This window comes from Equus quagga, chromosome 15, assembly GCF_021613505.1.
Source record: "Equus quagga isolate Etosha38 chromosome 15, UCLA_HA_Equagga_1.0, whole genome shotgun sequence".
In the NCBI taxonomy this organism is placed as follows: Eukaryota; Metazoa; Chordata; class Mammalia; order Perissodactyla; family Equidae; genus Equus; species Equus quagga.
In genome coordinates, this window is record NC_060281.1 from 1,869,507 (window position 1) to 1,888,808 (window position 19,302).

At 39.7% G+C, this 19,302-nt stretch overlaps 1 protein-coding gene across 3 annotated transcripts in view; it reads right to left on the reverse strand.

The window, feature by feature from the left end:
- SMAP1 (small ArfGAP 1) overlaps positions 1–19,302 on the reverse strand; it is a 160,322-nt gene that overhangs the window by 60,956 nt on the left and 80,064 nt on the right. For 2 of the 3 annotated variants that reach the window (XM_046639545.1, XM_046639547.1), the window contains exons 5-6: positions 9,492–9,572; positions 6,725–6,805 (exon numbers count right to left, since the gene is read on the reverse strand). In XM_046639545.1, the coding sequence (XP_046495501.1) occupies positions 6,725–6,805; positions 9,492–9,572 (162 nt within the window). The remainder of the gene's footprint in view (positions 1–6,724; positions 6,806–9,491; positions 9,573–19,302) is intronic. The other variant, XM_046639546.1, reaches the window with a different exon arrangement.

Below are 19,302 nucleotides of genomic sequence, written 5' to 3' on the forward strand. Positions count from 1 at the left end.
ATCCAAAAACAGCAGACACACATTCTTCTCAAGTGCACATGGAACATTCTGAAGGACAGACCATACGTTGGGAAACAAAGCAAGCCTCAATAAATTTAAGACGATTGAAATCTTAGCAAACATTTTTCTGACCACAATGCTATGAAACTAGAAATCAACTACAGGAAAAAACCTGGGAAAGTCACAAATATGTGGAGACTAAACAACATGTTACTAAACAACCAATGGATCAGTGATGAAGAAATCAAAAGGGAAATCTAAAAATACCTGGAGACAAATGAAAATGAAAATACAACATACCAATTCTTGTGGAATGGAGCAAAAGCAGTTCTAAAAGGGAAATTCATAGCAATACAGGCCCACCTCAACAAACAACAAAAATCTCAAATAAGCAATCTCAAACTACGCCCAAGGAAACTAGAGAAAGAAGAATAAACACAGCCCAAAGTCAGCAGAAGGAGAGAAATAATAAAAATCAGAGCAGAAATAAATTAGAAACTAAAAAAACAGTAGAAAGTATCAATGAAACTAAGAGCTGGTTCTTCGAGAAGATAAAACTGACAAACTCTTATAGCCAGATTCACTAATAAAAAAAGAAAGGGATCAAATAAATGAAATTAGAAATGAAAGAGGAGAAATTACAATGGAAACTGCAGAAATACTGGCCCAAAAACAGACATACAGATCAATGGAACAGAATTGAAAGCCAGAAATCAACCACACATCTACGGACAGTTAATCTTCGAGAAAGGAGTAAAAAACATACAATGGAGAAAGGAAGTATCTTCAATAAATGGTGCTGGGAAAACTCGACAGCCACATGCAAAAGAATCAAAGTAGACCACTATCTTACACCACACACAAAAATTAACTCAGAATGGATTAAGGACTTGAATTTAAGACATGAAACCATAAAACTCCTAGAAGAAAATAAAGACAGAACACTCTTTGACATTGGTCTTAGCAGCATCTTTTCGAATACTGCGTCTACTCAGGCAAGAGAAACAAAGGAAAAAATAAACAAGTGGGACTACACCAGACTAAAGAGCTTCTGCAAGGCAAGGGAAACCAGGAACAAAACAAAAAGACAACCTATTAACTGGGACAAAATGTTTGCAAGTCATATATCCGACAAGAGGTTAATCTCCACAATATATAAAGAACTCATACAACTCAACAACAAAAAGACAAACAACAGGATCAAAAAATGTGCAGAGGGTATGTATGAACAGATATTTTTCCAAAGAAGATATACAGATGGCCAACAGGCACATGAAAAGATGTTCAACATCATGAATTATTAGGGAAACAAATCAAAACTACAATGAAATATCACCTCACACCCATCAGAATGGCTATAATTAACAAGAGAAAAAATAACAAATGTTGGAGAGGATGCGGAGAAAAGGGAACCCACATTCACTGCTAGCTGGAATGCAAACTGGTAGAGCCATTATGGAAAACAGTACGGGGATTTCTCAAAAAATTAAAAATAGAAATAACATACCATCCAGCTATCCCACTACTGGGTATTTCTCCAAAGAACTTGAAATCAACAGTTCAATTGTTGTTGAATGCTCTCATCTTCATTGCAGCATTACTCACAATAGCCAAGAAATGGATGCACCCAAGTGCTGATGAATGGATAAAGAAGAGGTGATATATATATACAATGCAGTACTACTCAGCCACAAAAAAAGACAAAATCGTCCCATTTGCAACAACATGGATGGACTTTGAAAGTATGATATTAAGCAAAATAAGCCAGACAGAGAAAGTCAAACACTGCATGATTTCACTCATATGTGGAAGATAAATAAAAACATGGATAAAGAGAACAGATTAGCAGTTACCAGAGGGGAAAGGAGTTAGGGTGGGTACAGGTAAAGGGGCACATATGTAGAGTGACGGATAAAAATTAGACTATTGGCAGTGGACAGGAATCAGTCCATACAGGAACTGATAATTAATAATGTGCACCTGAAATTATACAACGTTAGAAACTACTATGACCTCAATAAAATAGTTAGGAAAAAAAATAGTAGTAGACTGCACAAGGAAACTAGGTTATTTACAGAAGGAAGAAGCCCCTACTAGAAGCTAACAAATCACTAAAAGTTATTCCACAAGCTAGGATGGGGTTATATTTAACACACAGTTCTTTTTTAGGGAACTCTGGACAGTTGATTATAAAATGATGTAGAACGTACAACAGGACTAAAAATTGCAACAAGAAAGGCTCCAGAAGACACACACAAGCTTGGGACTTAAATCAGAAGACCTGGGTTCAAACCCCTGGGCTGCCACCAACTGTTAACACTGAGCAAGTCACTTCTTAGTGACTTGGGGGTCCTTCTAGGATTTAATTTATCTCTTTATAAAATAAGGGATTTGTCCTGGAGTAGTAAGGTTCCTCTTCCAACCCCCAAATTACTATTTTTAAGTAGCCATTTATTAATCCACTGTTGTGTGTCAAGAACCATACTGATGACTTTAGTTACTTGTGGAAATAAGCGGGCTGAGAAAAAGTATTCTAGAATAAGTAACCGCTATCAAGCATCACTCTTTTGAACATGTGAAGAGACATGATATGAAGTTTAAAAAATAAATGAAATCCTTATTTTTCCAAACCAGACTCCATAAATTCTCCAACTAAAGTAGGTGACATTAGGCAAATCATCTATTCTCTCTGAATCTTGGCCCCTACAAAACGGGACCAACAACAACCTTGTAGTTTTTGTGAGGAATAAAGAACACCTTTGGGTGAAAAGTTGAAAGCTTCCCTTTGATGTTAGGAATAAGACAAGGATGTCCTCTGTCACTGATTCAAAAACCAGAGACAAAAAGAACAATAAAACCAGCCACACTAAAGTCACAGAGATAAGATATTTGCAAACACCTAACCGGAGAAGGACTAGTGTCCTCCGTGTGTGTGTGTGTACATGTACAGACTGTTACAAATCAATAAGGAAAAGGTAAGCAAACCAATCGAAAAATAGGCAAAAGATCTGAATCAGAACTCCAAAAGAGAAAATCCAAATGGGCAATTTTAATGTCCATTTAAGCCAGTTAAATATTAAATATTAAAATATTATGGATACCATTACATATCCCCAGACTACAAATAATAAAATCTCTGACAATATCACATGTTGTAAAGAACAGCATGACCAGAATACATTTGTTATACATTTTCAAAAGTAAGTTTGACATTATCTAGTAAAGGTCAAGATACAGGTGCTTCGTGATCCAACACGTCCATCTGAACACACCCTACAGGCAGGCACGGTTAGACGCATGTACTAGAGCCCTCACAGCAGCACTACTTACAAGAGCTGAAGCCTGGACAGGATCCCAGTGTCTATGAGCAGTGGAAGGGAGAAATAAAGTAAGGGACATATGGAAGACTACAAAACATTTAACTGAATAGGCTCTAACTATATACAACACGACTGACCCTTACAAACAAAATGTTGACTGACAAAAGCAAACCACAAAAGAACATTTGTGGTCTTATTTCATCCACATGTTCAAAAAAAGGGAGAAAAACCACGTTATTTAGAAATACACACAGAGATGGTAAACCTTATTTCTAAAGTGTAAGGAAACAATTATCTCTGGGGAGAAGGGAAGTGATTTTGGATGGGAAGGGTCGGGGGGCAGCCAGCTTCTGGGTGCTGGCCCCCTTCTAGTTCCTGACTTAGGAAATACACAGGTGGTCACTTTCCCCTAAGTTCTATATGCACAACTGCACTCAAGCTGTGCACCAGAACGGTCCTGGCAAACAGCTGCCAGTCAACAACACCAACTCTTACTAAGGATGATGATATTATTCTGACTACTATTGCTATTATTTTCACTGATATCACTCCTCTGTAATACATATGAAATACGCATATGAAATAGACATTTACTACAAATATATGCCCCCTGAAAATCTCAGCTCGGAGAGACCGTAAAGAAAGAGGCCCACACGTGAAGTAAGGCTTCTTCACTTGTGCTATCTTCTTTCAGGCTCCCTCCCCACTGCTATCCCGTTGGACCCATCTTTCTCATGCACTCTGCACGACCGTGCCCACGAACTCCCACAGGAACTGAAGTCCCCCTGTGAGGACGTCCTCCAGCGAGGCTCTCTGCAGGCTGAGCAAGAACAACAGAGGTGGCGTGGACGGGATTTAACAAAACCTCCGTGCTGACAGGAAACAGTGAGGAAAAGCACTGATTCCTCGCTGTTCACACACCGGAACTGCTCCCCGGGCTCCCCATCCAGACAGCGCTCCATTCTCAGGGAGCTGCTGCAGCCCCTTTCCCCAGCAGGCAACAGAAGGCAAGGTTTACGTGCAAGGCTGAGAGACACACAGGTCACCACATCAAATGCTCACTATGTTTTAATGGTAAATTTTTATTTTTTGTGAGGAAGATTCCCCCAACATCCATTGGAATTTTCCTCTTTTTTTTTTTGCTTGAGGAAGGTTCGCCCTGAGCTAACATCTGTGCCCATCCTCCTCTACGTTGTATGTGGCATGCCTCCACAGCATGGCTAATGAGTGGAGCAAGTCCACGGCTGGGATCTGAACCCGCAAATCTGGGCTGCCAAAGCAGAGCACGCAGAACTTTAACCACTCAGCCACAGCGCCAGCCGCCAAATATTTTTTTTTAAGAGAGAAAGTATACGATGTTTTAAAAGTGGTTAAATTTAAATCTTGCCAAGTAGAACAATAAGGTATTACATAAACACTTTATATTGATATTTCCAATTTTTGGAAACAAAAGATATAAAACCTACTAGGAATTTTTAAATCCCCCTGTAATCAAGCAGGAAACTCTAAGAGCTTTCACTTACAGCTTCTTACCGAGGCATGCTAAAGTGAAAGTTAAGAGAAGAGAATTAAAGCTATTTAAGCAATCAGCTTAGAATTACCAACTTAATCACTCTTTTAAAAAAGTATTCTAACATTTAGCATCTAAAATTAATTTGGTGAAAGGTAAGAATTCAGTAAACTATCATTAAAAGAAGTAGTGATAGTCAAAGAAGCTAACTTTAACCACTAAGTATTTCAAAACAGTATTTCAAAGAATTCCACTTAGCCAGAGTCTCACAGTCTTCAGTATTTGATGAATTAATTAGAAATAAATTGCAGTTTATTAATTGTTCTGCATGACCTTGCAATCAGGACACTAACAGGAATTATAAGATGAAAAACATCAATAAATCAGTGTACATGTATTTATTCTAAACATCCACCACGTACAAGAAACCGCGCAGGACTTGGTTTCCACCCGACTGATGCAAAACCTCTATGCACCTGTGCGCGGGAAAGATGCGCGCTAACCACACCTGCACACAGGATGTCAGCTAACCAGCCCTGCGCACCTGCGCAAGGGAAGGACATTAGCTAACCGCATGAGTAACAACGATGAGGCAGGAAGGAAGCAAACCAAGTGGGTGACAGTGTCAGAACTTTGAGGACGGGGCATCGTGTCCAGCAGGGATGCTTAGAAGGGCTTCATGAGAAAGGTGGAATGAGTCTGCTTTAGGTAGGAGTTGGGAAGAGGAAAGGACATTCTTGGCAAAGCAATTTAGTGAACAGAGAGATGGAAAGTAAGTTAGGTGACCAGGGACAAGTGTGACCACTATGAAGAACAGAGGGAGAAGGCTAGGAAGGGAGGTAGGGTCCGATGGTGGGTGGCTGTGATTGCACGAAGGACCGAGGAGCCTGCATCAGTGCATCTGAAGCGCTAAGGCACGTGTGTAACCCTCGGAAGGTAGAGACTGTTCTAACAGACGACAGAGAAAGAACCAGGATATACCGGTATGTACACTGTAAATGGATACACTCTGTAGTATGTAAGTCATGCCTTATCCGATAAAGTCAATTTTTAAAATGCCAACAACCGAAGTGCTGGATGCTCCCTTTCCTGACAATTCCCCTCCCATGCGTCTATACTTGTACGATGAAATGTACCTGAAGCCAGGTCACTATAATTACTTACCCAATCCCTTTACAAGACCCTAAAGTGCTCTCTACCTCTAGCTTGCCTAATCACGTCTCTCCTGCATGTCATGGCCAAATAACCTTCCAGAACAACCCTTTTTGAATTAGGTGTGTCATCCGCTTTAGAAACTCTGAAATGCTGCCCACAGCCCTTCTGCCAAAAATGAATCAACCTGGACTTGAAGGACCTCTATAATCTGAGCTTGATCTACCATTCTGGTCCCATTTTTCACTACTTTCTACACAGACTCCTATCTTTCTTCAAACTCCACTCCTCACTATTTTTCTAAACATGGCTTGCCCGTTCCCAGTTTCCACGTCTGTCCTCAGGCATTCCCCCGACTGATGACGCCGGCCTCCCCGGCCCTCCCTGCGTGGCGCCACCCAGCTGGAATACTCTGTGCAGCATGCAGTCCTGTCCAAGGCCCTTCGGGGAGGACCCTCACCCTCTGAACTTCCACGGAGGCTGAGCGAGTGCGAAAGCTAACAACACCCTCTTTGGGTCCTTAACACGAGCGCCCTTGTCCTTGAGGAGCTCACGTGACCTCCACACACAAACGTGATGACAAGTCGTACAGGACATGCTAGGAGGACGCTCAGCACTCGGCAGGCATCCAACAAACACTTACGGAAGGAACGGTTATGTGCCTATCGTAAATATCCCCGAAGTCATTCACAAGTAAACGAATAAGGCGGCAATCTTAACAGATTTTAAAAAGGAATTTTACCTTTTCAGTTGTGAGAGGTTTTGCAGGCTTTTCTGGCTCCTTTTCTCTCTTTTTCTCTTCTTTTTTTTTTTCCTTTTCTTTCTAAAACACAGCCCAAAGTTTTGATAAGTTTACTTTTTAAAAATGTCAGCTCTTAGCACATTTTTATTTTATTAGTTTGAGTCACCATTTGAGAAAGGTATAAATATTCAGTGATGGCAACATCCAGTGACACTGAAATATAAAAGTAAACACAGAAAATTCATACTCTCATTGAGGTTACATGTTAACACATCTTTTCTTAAAAAAATGAGACCCCTATTCAATAAATTCTCACTGCATCTTTACATATGGCTTCCCAATAGTAACCATAAAGTTGAAATCTGAATAAGTAAACTAACTGATGGAACAGAATTCCTCATGGCACAGATGAAGACAGATTATAACATGTCAACAGGAGGAGAAAAGAGTAAAATCGCTTCAATTTTTTAAAATATCACAAAATATTTTCGGTCCATTACTATAGTGTTGTGATTATAAAAAGGGCAAATACAATAATTTTCTCATGAAGAAAATGTTAAAGACGCTTGAGGACCAGAGCCAGCTGCCTAGTTAGTGAACTTAAATCAATCCAGTCTGGGTAAACTATACTGGTAATACAATGTTCACAATTTGGATTTCCAAGAAAGATGAAACAGGACACAATATTATAAACCTAAGGGCCACGGAAATACCAAGAAGGAAACAAGAATAAAGACTAAGCAAAGAGTACTCATCAGGCATTTAGAGGGAAGAGATGCCAGAAACCTAGAACGGGATGACAACTGAACTGAGCACTGCCCCAGACCTCAGCGTCCCGGCAGCAGACACGAAAAGAGATGCTGACGACCCTAGGAAAGGCAGAATAACACACACACAAAACTCAATCAAAAGGCCCAAAGGCTGTGTTCGCACCTGTGCCTTTAAAATGGTGTTCGACACAGCCTCTCTCAAGAGCAGACTTTTTGCTATTTGTAAATCTGGGAAGATAACACTGGCAATTCCTAGGCCATAACACAAGAGATGGAATAAAAGCTCCCATGGGCCAGGCACTGTGATGAGCACCTTACTGTCTATTTCATTTTTACAATGACTGTTGCTGAAAAACTCAGTTAAGTTCGGTGCGCTCTGCTGTGGCGGCTGGGTTCGGTTCCTGGGCGTGGACCTGTACCGCTCCTCGGTGGCCATGCTGTGGTGGCGACCCACATACAAAACAGACTAGGAAGACTGGCACGGAGGTTAGCTCAGGGCGAACTTCCCTTAGCAAAAAAGGAAGTCACTGTTCTTGTTCTACAAATGAAGAAACAAGGGCCGGCCCGGTGACGCAGTGGCTAAGTTCGCACGTTCCACTTCTCAGCAGCCCAGGGTTCGCCAGTTCAGATCCCGGGTGCGGACATGGCACCACTTGGCAAAGCCATGCCGTGGCAGGCATCCCACATATAAAGTAGAGGAAGATGGGCACAGATGTTAGCTCAGGGCCAGTCTTCCTTAGCAAAAAGAGGAGGAGTGGCAGTAGTAAGCTCAGGGCTAATCTTCCTCAAAAAACAAAAAAACACAAATGAAGAAACAAAACCTTAGGAAAGTAATGCACAAAGCAACACAGCTCATCTAGCGGCAGGGCTGAGGGGGGCAGGGCAGAGAGGCAACCAAGCCCAGCTCGAGTCTCAGCACTCATGGCCGCAAGTGGAGCATAGCTGCTCATCATCATGCTCTTCTTCCTTAGAGCAGCCAGTATTTACTGAACCCAACTAGGTGCCAGACACCATTCTGACCCATTTAATTCTCACAACCACTTCACGCGCTAAGTAATATTACCCCTGCTTTATAAGTGAATAAATGAGATGTGCAAAAATCCTTTAGATACGATCTTTCTAGACATTATCAGTCCAGTTTAGCAAAGAAGCGGCGTGATGGACCATCCTCACTAACATGCATCCTCCTGCATTAGCAGCAGCAGTGAGTGGACGTCAGTCACAGCAGCGGCGCACTGCAGCAGAACCTCAGCACAGCGACCTCCTCTCCTCCACTAGACTGCAAGCTCCTTGGGGGCAGGGGCTCTGTCTTATCTGTCTTTGTATCCCCACATCTAGCACACCACTTATCGAGGAGTAGATACAGAAAAAGGGTTGCCTGAAAGAATGTCTCAAACTAATTCGTTAAGGTCTTTATAACAAAAGAAAAAAGGTAAAGAGCCAAAAAAAATTAAAACCCTCAAATATCTGTAGGGATGGCTTTAAAAATCCATAATGATAGTATCATGCACCCTAACTCACCTACCCCCAGCACATTCTAACAATCACTGATGATTTTATACTACACATAGTGTATCTGTATGATGGGTACTATTGTGTAAAAAAACAAACTACATGAATTTTGTTCAAGTGCTTGTAACAATAGAACGATAGAAAAACACATTTTTAATCAAAGACTTTCCTAATAAGTCAAAAGAATTCAACAGCAACTATAAAAAAGTTCCTGCAAGTATAAGGTAGTAACGGAAACAACAAAAAACTAATTGCTTCTTAAATGTTGAGATCTATCTATGGTACCAATAAATCAGTCATTCTGAAATTAAATATAGATTAAAGCCCTTTAATCCTACCTGTGGCAAAGGAAAATATTCCAGAAACTGCTGTATTTAACACATTTAACATAACTATTACAGCACTCTCACATTAGGGCACATTATGAAAGCAAGGTCATTTACCCCTGAGCACTACACAATGCAGCTGCGACAATACTGCCGTACCTCCAACTTGTTTTTCTCAGCAGCAGCTTGTAGAGAAGGAGAGGATACCAAAGGCTGAAGAGGAGCATCAGAAGAGGAAATCTGTGAAGGCAGATGAAAAGTCAGGAGAAAAAACAAGGAGGTAATCAGAACTGATAGGCACAGGAAAGAAACAAAAGCCCATGTATTTCTGAGACACAGAAGCACTGAGAAGTATGTTAAAGGGAAACAATGCATCAAGAAAAAAGTATTGCTTCTTAAAATTTCCATGTGAAATTTCTGAAAGTATCTATTAAAGAATAGCGTGTGACTTTAAATGGATTTCACTAGGATATAAAATTTAAATGTACTCAGACAAGATCACACCAAAAGTATTTGAAAAATAATGACGGTTTTTCCAATGGTTCACTTTTAGTCAATGTTACTACTGAAATACTAACGCTCTGAAGTATGAAGATACATTGTTCCAAGCAGGAGGTGAACACAAATGAGTTTATTTTTACTTATAACAACTGTTTTAAGAATGGAAAATAAAACAGAGCTGAAATAGTAAAAGTTAAAGTTTTAATCAACTGTTTAAGAAAACAGAAAAAAGGCTGGGAGAAAAAAAAGAGTGGATTAACATAACATAACAGCTGAGCAACACATGGACCTATAAAGCAACTGATACATCTCCTTCTTTAAGATCAGTTAACACAAACACCATTCCAGGGCTGTATTTGCTGAATTACCCCAAAGCATTCTAAGACAGCTATATATGAAGCAGAGGCAACTTACACATGAAAATGGCTTTCATCTAAAAGCCTTTTCACACATCTTCCTACCCAACTTCTACATGCGTAATCACTTTAATGGAAGCATTATCTTCCTGCTCTCCTTACTGCCAAAATACAATTGAAACACGTTTACAGAATGCGCAGTAGACCTCCGGAGCCATAAAACTGACGTCTCTATATTGCCCTATCATATCAATAGTGCTTGTGAGGAATTTTTAAAAACAAAAGGTGCTATTATAGAAAGGTCATCATGTAAAGTCAAAATAACATTGTGAGATGACAAGTCCTCAATCTGCTTGTTATTAACTTAGTTACAGCTGTAATTCTTGAATCACAACCCAAGAGCACAAACTTAAGGGGTCTTTTCCTTACACACTGTTTGTCGGCTCTGTTATAGTTTTGCAAACCAGCCATTCAGTTTACTAATGAAAACTACACATAGAAAAAATGTCTAAAAAGTCAAACTGTGCCTGAAAGGCTGGCTTCAAGGCTGATTTATCCTGTTGGACATTTACTTGCCAGAGATCTTTAATTGCACTTTATGCAGACAACAAAAGACAAAAAAGCACATAAAATCACTTAAAATGAGAACCTTACTGTATCACAAAGACCTTTTTGCCCAAACTCATGTAAAAGCTGAACATAAAAATATAAAAGAGGAACAGGGCATTTAGTATGTCGAGGATTACTAATTCAAGATAACTCACTGTAACAGTGCTTGTTTTCCTTTTAAGAAGATGATAAACTGATTTGGTCACTTTAAAAATTTAGAAGCAGGAATGAAAAACTATTCAATAAGTATCAGTAATCTAGCAAAGAATTTTAATTTAAAAAAAAAAAAAACACTTCAATATCGTGTTCCAGCTGGGAAAAAACACAGAGACTTCTTCAGTAGGGCAGCCGTGTGAAAAGTCAAGGGGCAGACCAATAGGTGAATGGATAAACAAACTGTTTTGGGGCTACACAGTCGGCCCTCCGTATTTCCAGATTCTGTACCCGCAGGTTCTGCATCCGTGGATTCAACCAACTGTGGGATGAAAGGCCTGTGATGGCTGCATCCATACTGACCATTTTCAGACTTCTTTTCTTGTCATTATTCCCTAAACAATACAGTGTAGCAACCACTTATACAGCATTTACATTGTATTAGATACTATAATAATCTAGAGATGATTTAGGGTATACAAGAAGATGTGCGTACATTCTACGCAAATACCAGGTCATTTTATATAATGGACTTGAGCATCCAAGGATTTTGGCATCCAAAGAGGAGGGGGATGTCCTGGAACCAATCTCCCCTAGATACCGGGGGACGACTGTACCCATAAATTGAACTAATTTCCACCAATAAAAAAGGTATGGTCTAATAGTACACACAAAAATAGGGATGAATTTCAGAAACATACTGAAAGAAAGAAGTCAGACACAAGAGTACATAGTATATAATACCATTCCTACAAAACTCCAGCAAATACAACTATAATCTCCAGTGATAAAAAGCACATCAGCGTCTATCTGAGCCAGGGGTGGGAGGTAAGAAGAAGAAAGGAACCTTTCAGAGTGAAGGAAAGGTTCCACACACTGATTGTAATGTTGGTACCAAGGGCTATGTATTTTTCAAAACTCACTGAACTGTATCTTAAATTGTCTGCCTTTTATTGTATGTAAATTATGCCTCAGTAAAGTTGAACTTTTAAAAGTCAATGAGCAAGGTAAGATATATTAGGTGAGCAAGGAAGGAGGAAACAGAGGTCAACATATTGACAACTGGAAGCAAGAGACACTACAGAACAAGGAGATAGATGAGAGAGAACAAACAAGGGCAGGAGAAAGAGAAAAAGGAAAACACAGAGGCGAGAAACCCCAGGTGCTCCTGAGTGTGCTTTCTAAATCTCTCAACGCACTGCCTCCACCCCCACGAAGGGACCCAGCAGGAAATCACCACCATGTCTCCCCCGTCACCCAGGTTAGTCCTCCTAAATGGTCTCCTCACCCAAACCTCGCTCTTCTCCAAACTATGATGTTCTCAAATGCAAATCTGATCCCTGCATGTCCCAACTTAGAAGGCTTAACTAGCTCTCACACACCACAAACGGAGAGTCCACACTCTTTAGCCATGCCACAAATGTCATCTACCTCATCTCCCTACCCTTCCCTGCCCTGGCTGCACTGCTGTCCAGCCTGGTTCCAGCTCTCTAGTGTGCTTCTCCTGCCTCCACGGGTCTTTGCTCCTGCTGTTGCCTCTGCCTGAAATACCTCACTTCTGTTAGTTCCTCCCCATCCTTTGAGTTGACACTGCCTCCTCCAGGAAGTATTCCTTCAGCCCTCCAGTCTGAGTTAAGCAGCCACTGTAGGTGCTCCCAAAGCACTTTCTCTAGTACTTCTCTACTGCAGAAGTTATCACACGCTGTCTTGTACAGATCTGATTACTTATCAGGATTCTTTGTTCAACTGAAGTTCTCCAAGACAGACACAGCTTGCAGCCTGTTCACCACCTCTAGCATCTAGCATTCAACAGGTGTCCATAAATATTTTTTTGAGAAAAAGAAAAGAGGAGGAAGACAGCATCTCCGAGGGAAAACCAAAAGGAGGTTCAATTTCGGCAGTTATCACTGTCCTTTCCAAGTTCAGTGGCTGGCTACATACTTTTCTGAAATCTCATATAAATTATCTACACGTATTGTCAAATTCAAAATTTATCTTGTAACTACATGTTACTTCCATTTCACTGGATTCTAGAACTTTTAGAGAGAGAGAACTGTGGCCTTAGAAAATTCAGTAGTCATGTCTGAGTGTTCCTCTGTTCCCTACCTTCGCCCGCCCACCCCTCCATGCACGAGAGAACACACAGGGGCACCCAGTAAAGATATCCTTCAGGAATAAATGAGTTCCAGTCCTTCCTTCAGTTCTTCAGCCCAGAGGGTCCTCCCCAGGCCACCACCAGCGTAAACTATGTGTGAAGAAACTGCCAGAGCAGTACAATTGTACAAACTCACTGAGATTTGGCAAAAGAAAAACTCATCAGGCAAAACAGGTTTGCAACTCTTGCCTACCAGGACAAGGTGAGTAAATACACTTTGAAAAGCTATTAAGTATTATGAAAACACCGCAATGATTATTTGAAGGCCCATAAGGCAAAATGGCCATCTATCTTTTCAAGAAAAAATTATTTTCCTGATGATTTTTTTTCCTACCACTCTTTTTAATAGAATAATGGTATAATAAAAATCTGGTGCTCCAAAACACCGAAAAATACCTTACGGATTAACTGCTAGCAGGAGACTGTTTCTATCCCATTTGGAAATTCTTGGAATTTTTTTTTTTAAGTGGAGGTTTTATCACAGCCGTTCTCAAATGGCTATCTCTTCAGCTTTCAATATATTGTGAAGCTCAAGTTTTTCAGGAGTCCAGAAATCATTTTGAAAATATGATTTCCAACATCAATTACATTCCATAGTATGTCTCAGACACAGAAGCTAAAGATACATTTAAATCATCTAAGTTTCTCCTCCCTATCTTTTTTTAATTTTTTGAGTTAATGATAGGTTACAATCTTGTGAAATTTGTATATTATTGTCTGTCAGTCGTGTTGTAGGTGCAACCCTTCACACTTTGTGCCCACCCCCCACGCCCCCTTTCCCCTGGTAGCCATTAATCTGTTCTCTTTGTCCACAGGTTTAAAGTCCTCATGTGAGTGGAGTCATACAGAGATCGTCCTTCTCTATCTGGCTTATTTCACTTAACATAATTCCCTCAAGGTCCATCCATGTTGTTGAAAATGGGACGATTTTTTCTGTTTTATGGCTGAGTAGTATCCCATTGAATATATATACCACATCTTCTTTATCCAATCATCTGTTGATGGGCACTTAGGTTGCTTCCACATCTTGGCGATTGTAAATAATGCTGCAATAAACATTGGGGTGCATAGGACTTTTGGAATTGCTGACTTCAAGCTCTCTGGATAGATACCCAGTAGTGGAATAGCTGGATCATATGGTAGTTCTATTTTTAATTTTTTGAGGAATCTCCATACTGTTCTTCATAGTAGCTGCACCAGTTTGCATTCCCACCAGCAGTGTATGAGGGTTCCTTTTTCTCCACAACCTCTCCAACGTTTGTTACTATTTGTTTTAGTTATTTTTGTCATTCTAATGGGTGTAAGGTGATATCTTAGTGTAGTTTTGATTTGCATTTCCCTGATGCTCAGCGATGATGAACATCTTTTCGTGTGCCTATTGGCCATCCGTATATCTTCTTTGGAGAAATGTCTGTTCATGTCTCCTGCCCATTTTTTGATCAGGTTGTTTAATTTTTTGTTGTTGAGTTGTGTGAGTTCTTATATATTGTAGATATTAAGCCTTTGTCGGATATATTACTTGCAAATATTTTTTCCCAGTTAGTGGGTTGTTTTTTTGTTTCAATCCTGTTTTCATTTGCCTTGAAGAAAGCTCTTTAGTCTGATGAAGTCCCATTTGTCTATTCTTTCTATTGTTTCCCTTCTCTGAGAAGGCATGGTGTCCGAAAAGATCCTTTTAATACTGATGTCAAAGAGTGTACTGCCTACATTTTCTTCTAGAAGCCTTATGGTTTCAGGTCTCAGCTTTAGGTCTTTGATCCATTTTGAGTTTATTTTGGTGAATGGTGAAAAAGAATGGTCAATTTTCATTCTTTTACATGTGCCTTTCCAGTTTTCTCAGCACCATTTGTTGAAAAGACTTTCTTTTCTCCATTGTATGCCCTCAGCTCCTTTGTTGAAGATTAGCTGTCCACAGATGTGTGGTTTTATTTCTGGGCTTTCAATTCTGTTCCATTGATCTGTGCACCTGTTTTTGCACCAGTACCATGCTGTTCTGATTACTATAGCTTTGTAGTAGGTGTTGAAGTCAGGGATTGTGATGCCTCCAGCTGTGTTCTTTTTTCTCAGGATTGCTTTAGCAATTCGGGATCTTTTGTTGCCTCATATGAATTTTAGGATTCTTTGTTCTATTTCTGTAAAGAACGTCATTGGGATTCTGATTGGGATGGCGTTGAATCTGTAGATTGCTTTAGGTAGAATGGACATTTTAACTATGTTTATTCTTCCAATCCATGTACATGAAATGTCTTTCCATCTCTTTATGTCATCATCCATTTCTTTCAGAAAAGCCTTGTAATTTTCATTGTATAAGTCTTTCACTTCCTTAGTTAAATTCACCCCAAGGTATTTTATTCTTTTTGTTGTGATTGTGAACGGTATTGTGTTCTTGAGTTCGTTTTCTGTTAGTTCGTTACTAGAGTATAGAAATGCTACTGATTTATGTAAACTGATTTTATACCCTGCAACTTTGCTGTAGTTGTTGATTACTTCTAAAAGTTTTCCAATGGATTCTTTGGGGTTTTCTATATATAAGATCATGTCGTCTGCAAACAGTTAGAGTTTCACTTCTTACCCCCCATTTGGATTCCTTTTATTCCTTTTTCTTGCCTGATTCCTCTGTCCAGGACCTCCAGAACTATGTTAAATAAGAGTTGTGATAGAGGGCATCCTTGGCTCCTTCCTGTTCTCAGGGGGTGGTGCTCAGTTTTTGCCCACTGAGGATGATGTTGGCTGTGGGTTTGTCATATGGCCTTTATTATGTTGAGGTAGTTGCCTTCTAGCCCCACTTTGTTCAGAGTTTTTATCATAAATGGCTGTCGGATCTTGTCAAATGCATTCTCTGCATCTATTGAGATGATCATGTCGTTTTTATTTCTCAGTTTGTTGATGTGGTGTATCACGTTGATTGATTTGTGGATGCTGAACCATCCCTGTGTCCCTGGTATGAATCCCACTTGATCGTGATATATGATCCTTTTGATGAATTGCTGTATTCAGGTTGCCAAAATTTTGTTGAGAATTTTTGTATCTATGTTCATCAGTGATATTGGCCTGTAGTTCTCTTTTTTTGTGCTGTCTTTGTCAGGTTTTGGTATCAGTTGGCTTCGTAGAATGTGTTAGGAAGTGTACCATCCTCCCTAATTTTTTGGAATAGCTTGAAAAGGAGAGGTATTAAATCCTCTCTGAAAGTTTGGTAGAATTCCCCAGGAAAGCCATCTGGTCCTGGGGTTTTATTCTTTGGGATGCTTTTGATGGCTGTTTCAATCTCTTTCCTTGTGACTGGTCTGTTCAAATTGTCTGCTTCTTCTTGAGTGAGCTTTGGGAGATTGTAGGAGTCCAAGAATTTATCCATTTCCTCTAGGTTATCCATTTTGCTGGCATATAGTTTTTCGTAGTATTCTCTTATAATCCGTTGTATTTCTGTGAAGTCTGTTGTTATTTCTCCTCTTTCATTTCTGATTTTGTTTATTTGAGCTTTCTCTCCTTTTTTCTTTGTAAGTCTGGCTAGGGGTTTGCCAATTGTATTTATCTTCTCAAAGAACCAGCTCTTTGTCTCACTGATCCTTTCTACTGCCTTTTTTGTTTCAATAGCATTTATTTCTGATCTGATTTTTATTATTTCTCTCCTTCTGCTGACTTTGGGCTTTGTTTGTTTTTCTTTCTCTAATTCAGTTAGGTGTAGTTTAAGATTGCTGATTTGGGATTTTTCTTGTTTGTTAAGGTGTGCCTGAATTGCAATGAATTTTCCTCTTAATACAGCTTTTGCTGCATCCCATATGAGCTGGTACGGCACGTTATCATTTTCATTTGTCTCCAGGTATTTTTTGATTTCGTCTTTAACTTCTTCAATGATCCATTGCTTGTTCAACAGCATATTGTTTAGTCTCCACATCCTTGTGCCTTTCTCAGCTTTTTTCTTGTAATTAATTTCTAGTTTTATAGCATTATGATCAGAGAAGATGCTTGTTATTATTTAAATTTTTTTAAATTTGTAGAGGCTTGCCTTGTTTCCTAACATATGGTCTATCCTTGAGAATGTTCCATGCACGTTTGAGAAGAATGTGTATTCTGCTGTTTTTGGATGGAGTGTTCTATATATGTCTATTAAGTCCAACTGTTTTAGCTTTTCGTTCAGCTCCACTGTTTGTTGATTTTCTGTCTGGATGATCTGCCCATTGATGTGAGTGGGGTGTTGAGGTCTCCTACTATTATTGTCTTATTTTTGATATCTTCTTTTAGGTTTGTTAATAGTTATTTTATGCACTTTGGTGCTCCTGTTTTGGGTGCATAAATATTTATAAGCATTATTTCTTCTTGATGAAGTGTCCCTTTGATCATTATATATTGGCCCTCTATGCCTCTCTTTCCCTGCCTTATCTTGAAGTCTGTTTTGTCTGATATAAGTATTGCGACACCTGCTTTCTTTTGTTTGCTATTAGCTTGGAGTATTGTCTTCCACACCTTCACTCTGAGCCTGTGTTTGTCCTTGGAGCTGAGGTGTGTTTCCTGGAGGTAACAAATTGTTGGATCTTGTTCTTTAATCCATTTTGCCACTCTGTGTCTTTTTATTGGAGAGTTCAATCCATTTACATTGAGGGTGAGTATTGATGCATGAGGGCTTCATGCTGTCATTCTGTTGCTCATTTTCCGGTTTTCCTGTGTTTCCTTTGTTTCTCATCCTGTATGTTTTAGCCTACTCATTGACTTCTGCAATTTCTCATGCTGGGTTTCTTAGATTTTTCCTTATTTATGTTTTGTGTCTCTGTTCAGTTCTTTAGTTTAGTGGCTACCCTGAAGTTTGTATTCAGAATCTCGTGTATAACATACTCCATTTTCTGATGGTCTCCTACTTCCTTAGCCTAGACTGTTTCAGTCCCTTTCTTCCTCCCCTCCTAAATTATTATTTTCATCTCTTATTCCAACTTGTGTTGTGAGTTTGTGGTTAGAGTGATAAGATTGTCTTTGCTTTGGTGATTTCCTTCCCTTTATCCTAATGCTATAGTTGAATATTTGCTATCCCATTCAGATTCTATCTATTTGTCTCCCTACTCTGTGTTTGGTGACCCCTTACTCTCTTTTTTCCCTTTTTCAGGTATGAGAGCCTTCTTGAGGATTTCTTGTAGTGGAGGTTGTGTGACTACGAAGTCCCTTAGCTTTTGTTTGTCTGGAAAAGATTTAATTTCTCCCTCATATCTGAAGGATATTTTTGGTGGATACAGTACTCTTGGCTGAAGATTTTTATCCATTAAAGTTTTTAATATGTCACTCCAATCTCTCCTAGCTTGTAAGGTTTCTGTAGAGAAATCCCCTGAAACTCTGACAGGGGTTCATTTGTAGGTTATTTTCTTCTTCCTTGCTGCCCAGAGTATTCTTTCTTTGTCCTTCATTTTTGCCATTTTTACTACTATGTGCCTTGCAGTACGTCTTTCTACATTGACAAATCTAGGAGATCTGAAAGCTTCCTCCACACACATTTCTCTCTCAATCCCTAGATTTGGGAAGTTTTCTTCTATTATTTCATTGAGCACACTTTCTGAGCCATTTTCCTTTTCCATGCCCTCAGGAATTCCAATGATTCTTAAGTTGAATTTTCTCATTGAGTCAGCTATTTCTCTGAGATTTTCTTCAGTTTTTTTAATTCTTAGTTCTCTTTCTTCCTCTGTCTGGAGCCATTCAGCCTGTCTATCTTCAATTATGCCAATTTGTTCCTCTATGGTGTCTACACGGGCATTCAGGGAAACCGTATTCTGTTTTATCTGATCCACTGTATTTTTCATCTCTAGTATTTCTAATTGATTCTTCTTTATAATTTCGATCTCTTTTGTGAAGTAACTCCAGAACTCGTTGACTTGTTTCTCTATATTTCCCTTTACCTCAATGAATATTTTGAGGATAGCTATTTTGAACTCCTTTTCACTTAGTTTACCCATTTCCAAGCCCTCAGGACCTACTTCTGTATTTTTATTGTTTTCCTTTTGGACTGGAGCTTTTATAAATTGCTGGACGGTAGAGGAGCGGTTTTTGCACATGATGTTATCATTCAGCTGCAGTTACAGCCTATCGCCACTAGATGCGGGTCGAGAGGCTTGTTTTCTGAGACCCGCGCCTTCAGCCAAGATGGCTGCGCCCAGCGTGGGTTGGGGGAGGAGGGGCACTTTCACTCACGCCCACCGGTATTGGATCAGCTCTCAGTTCC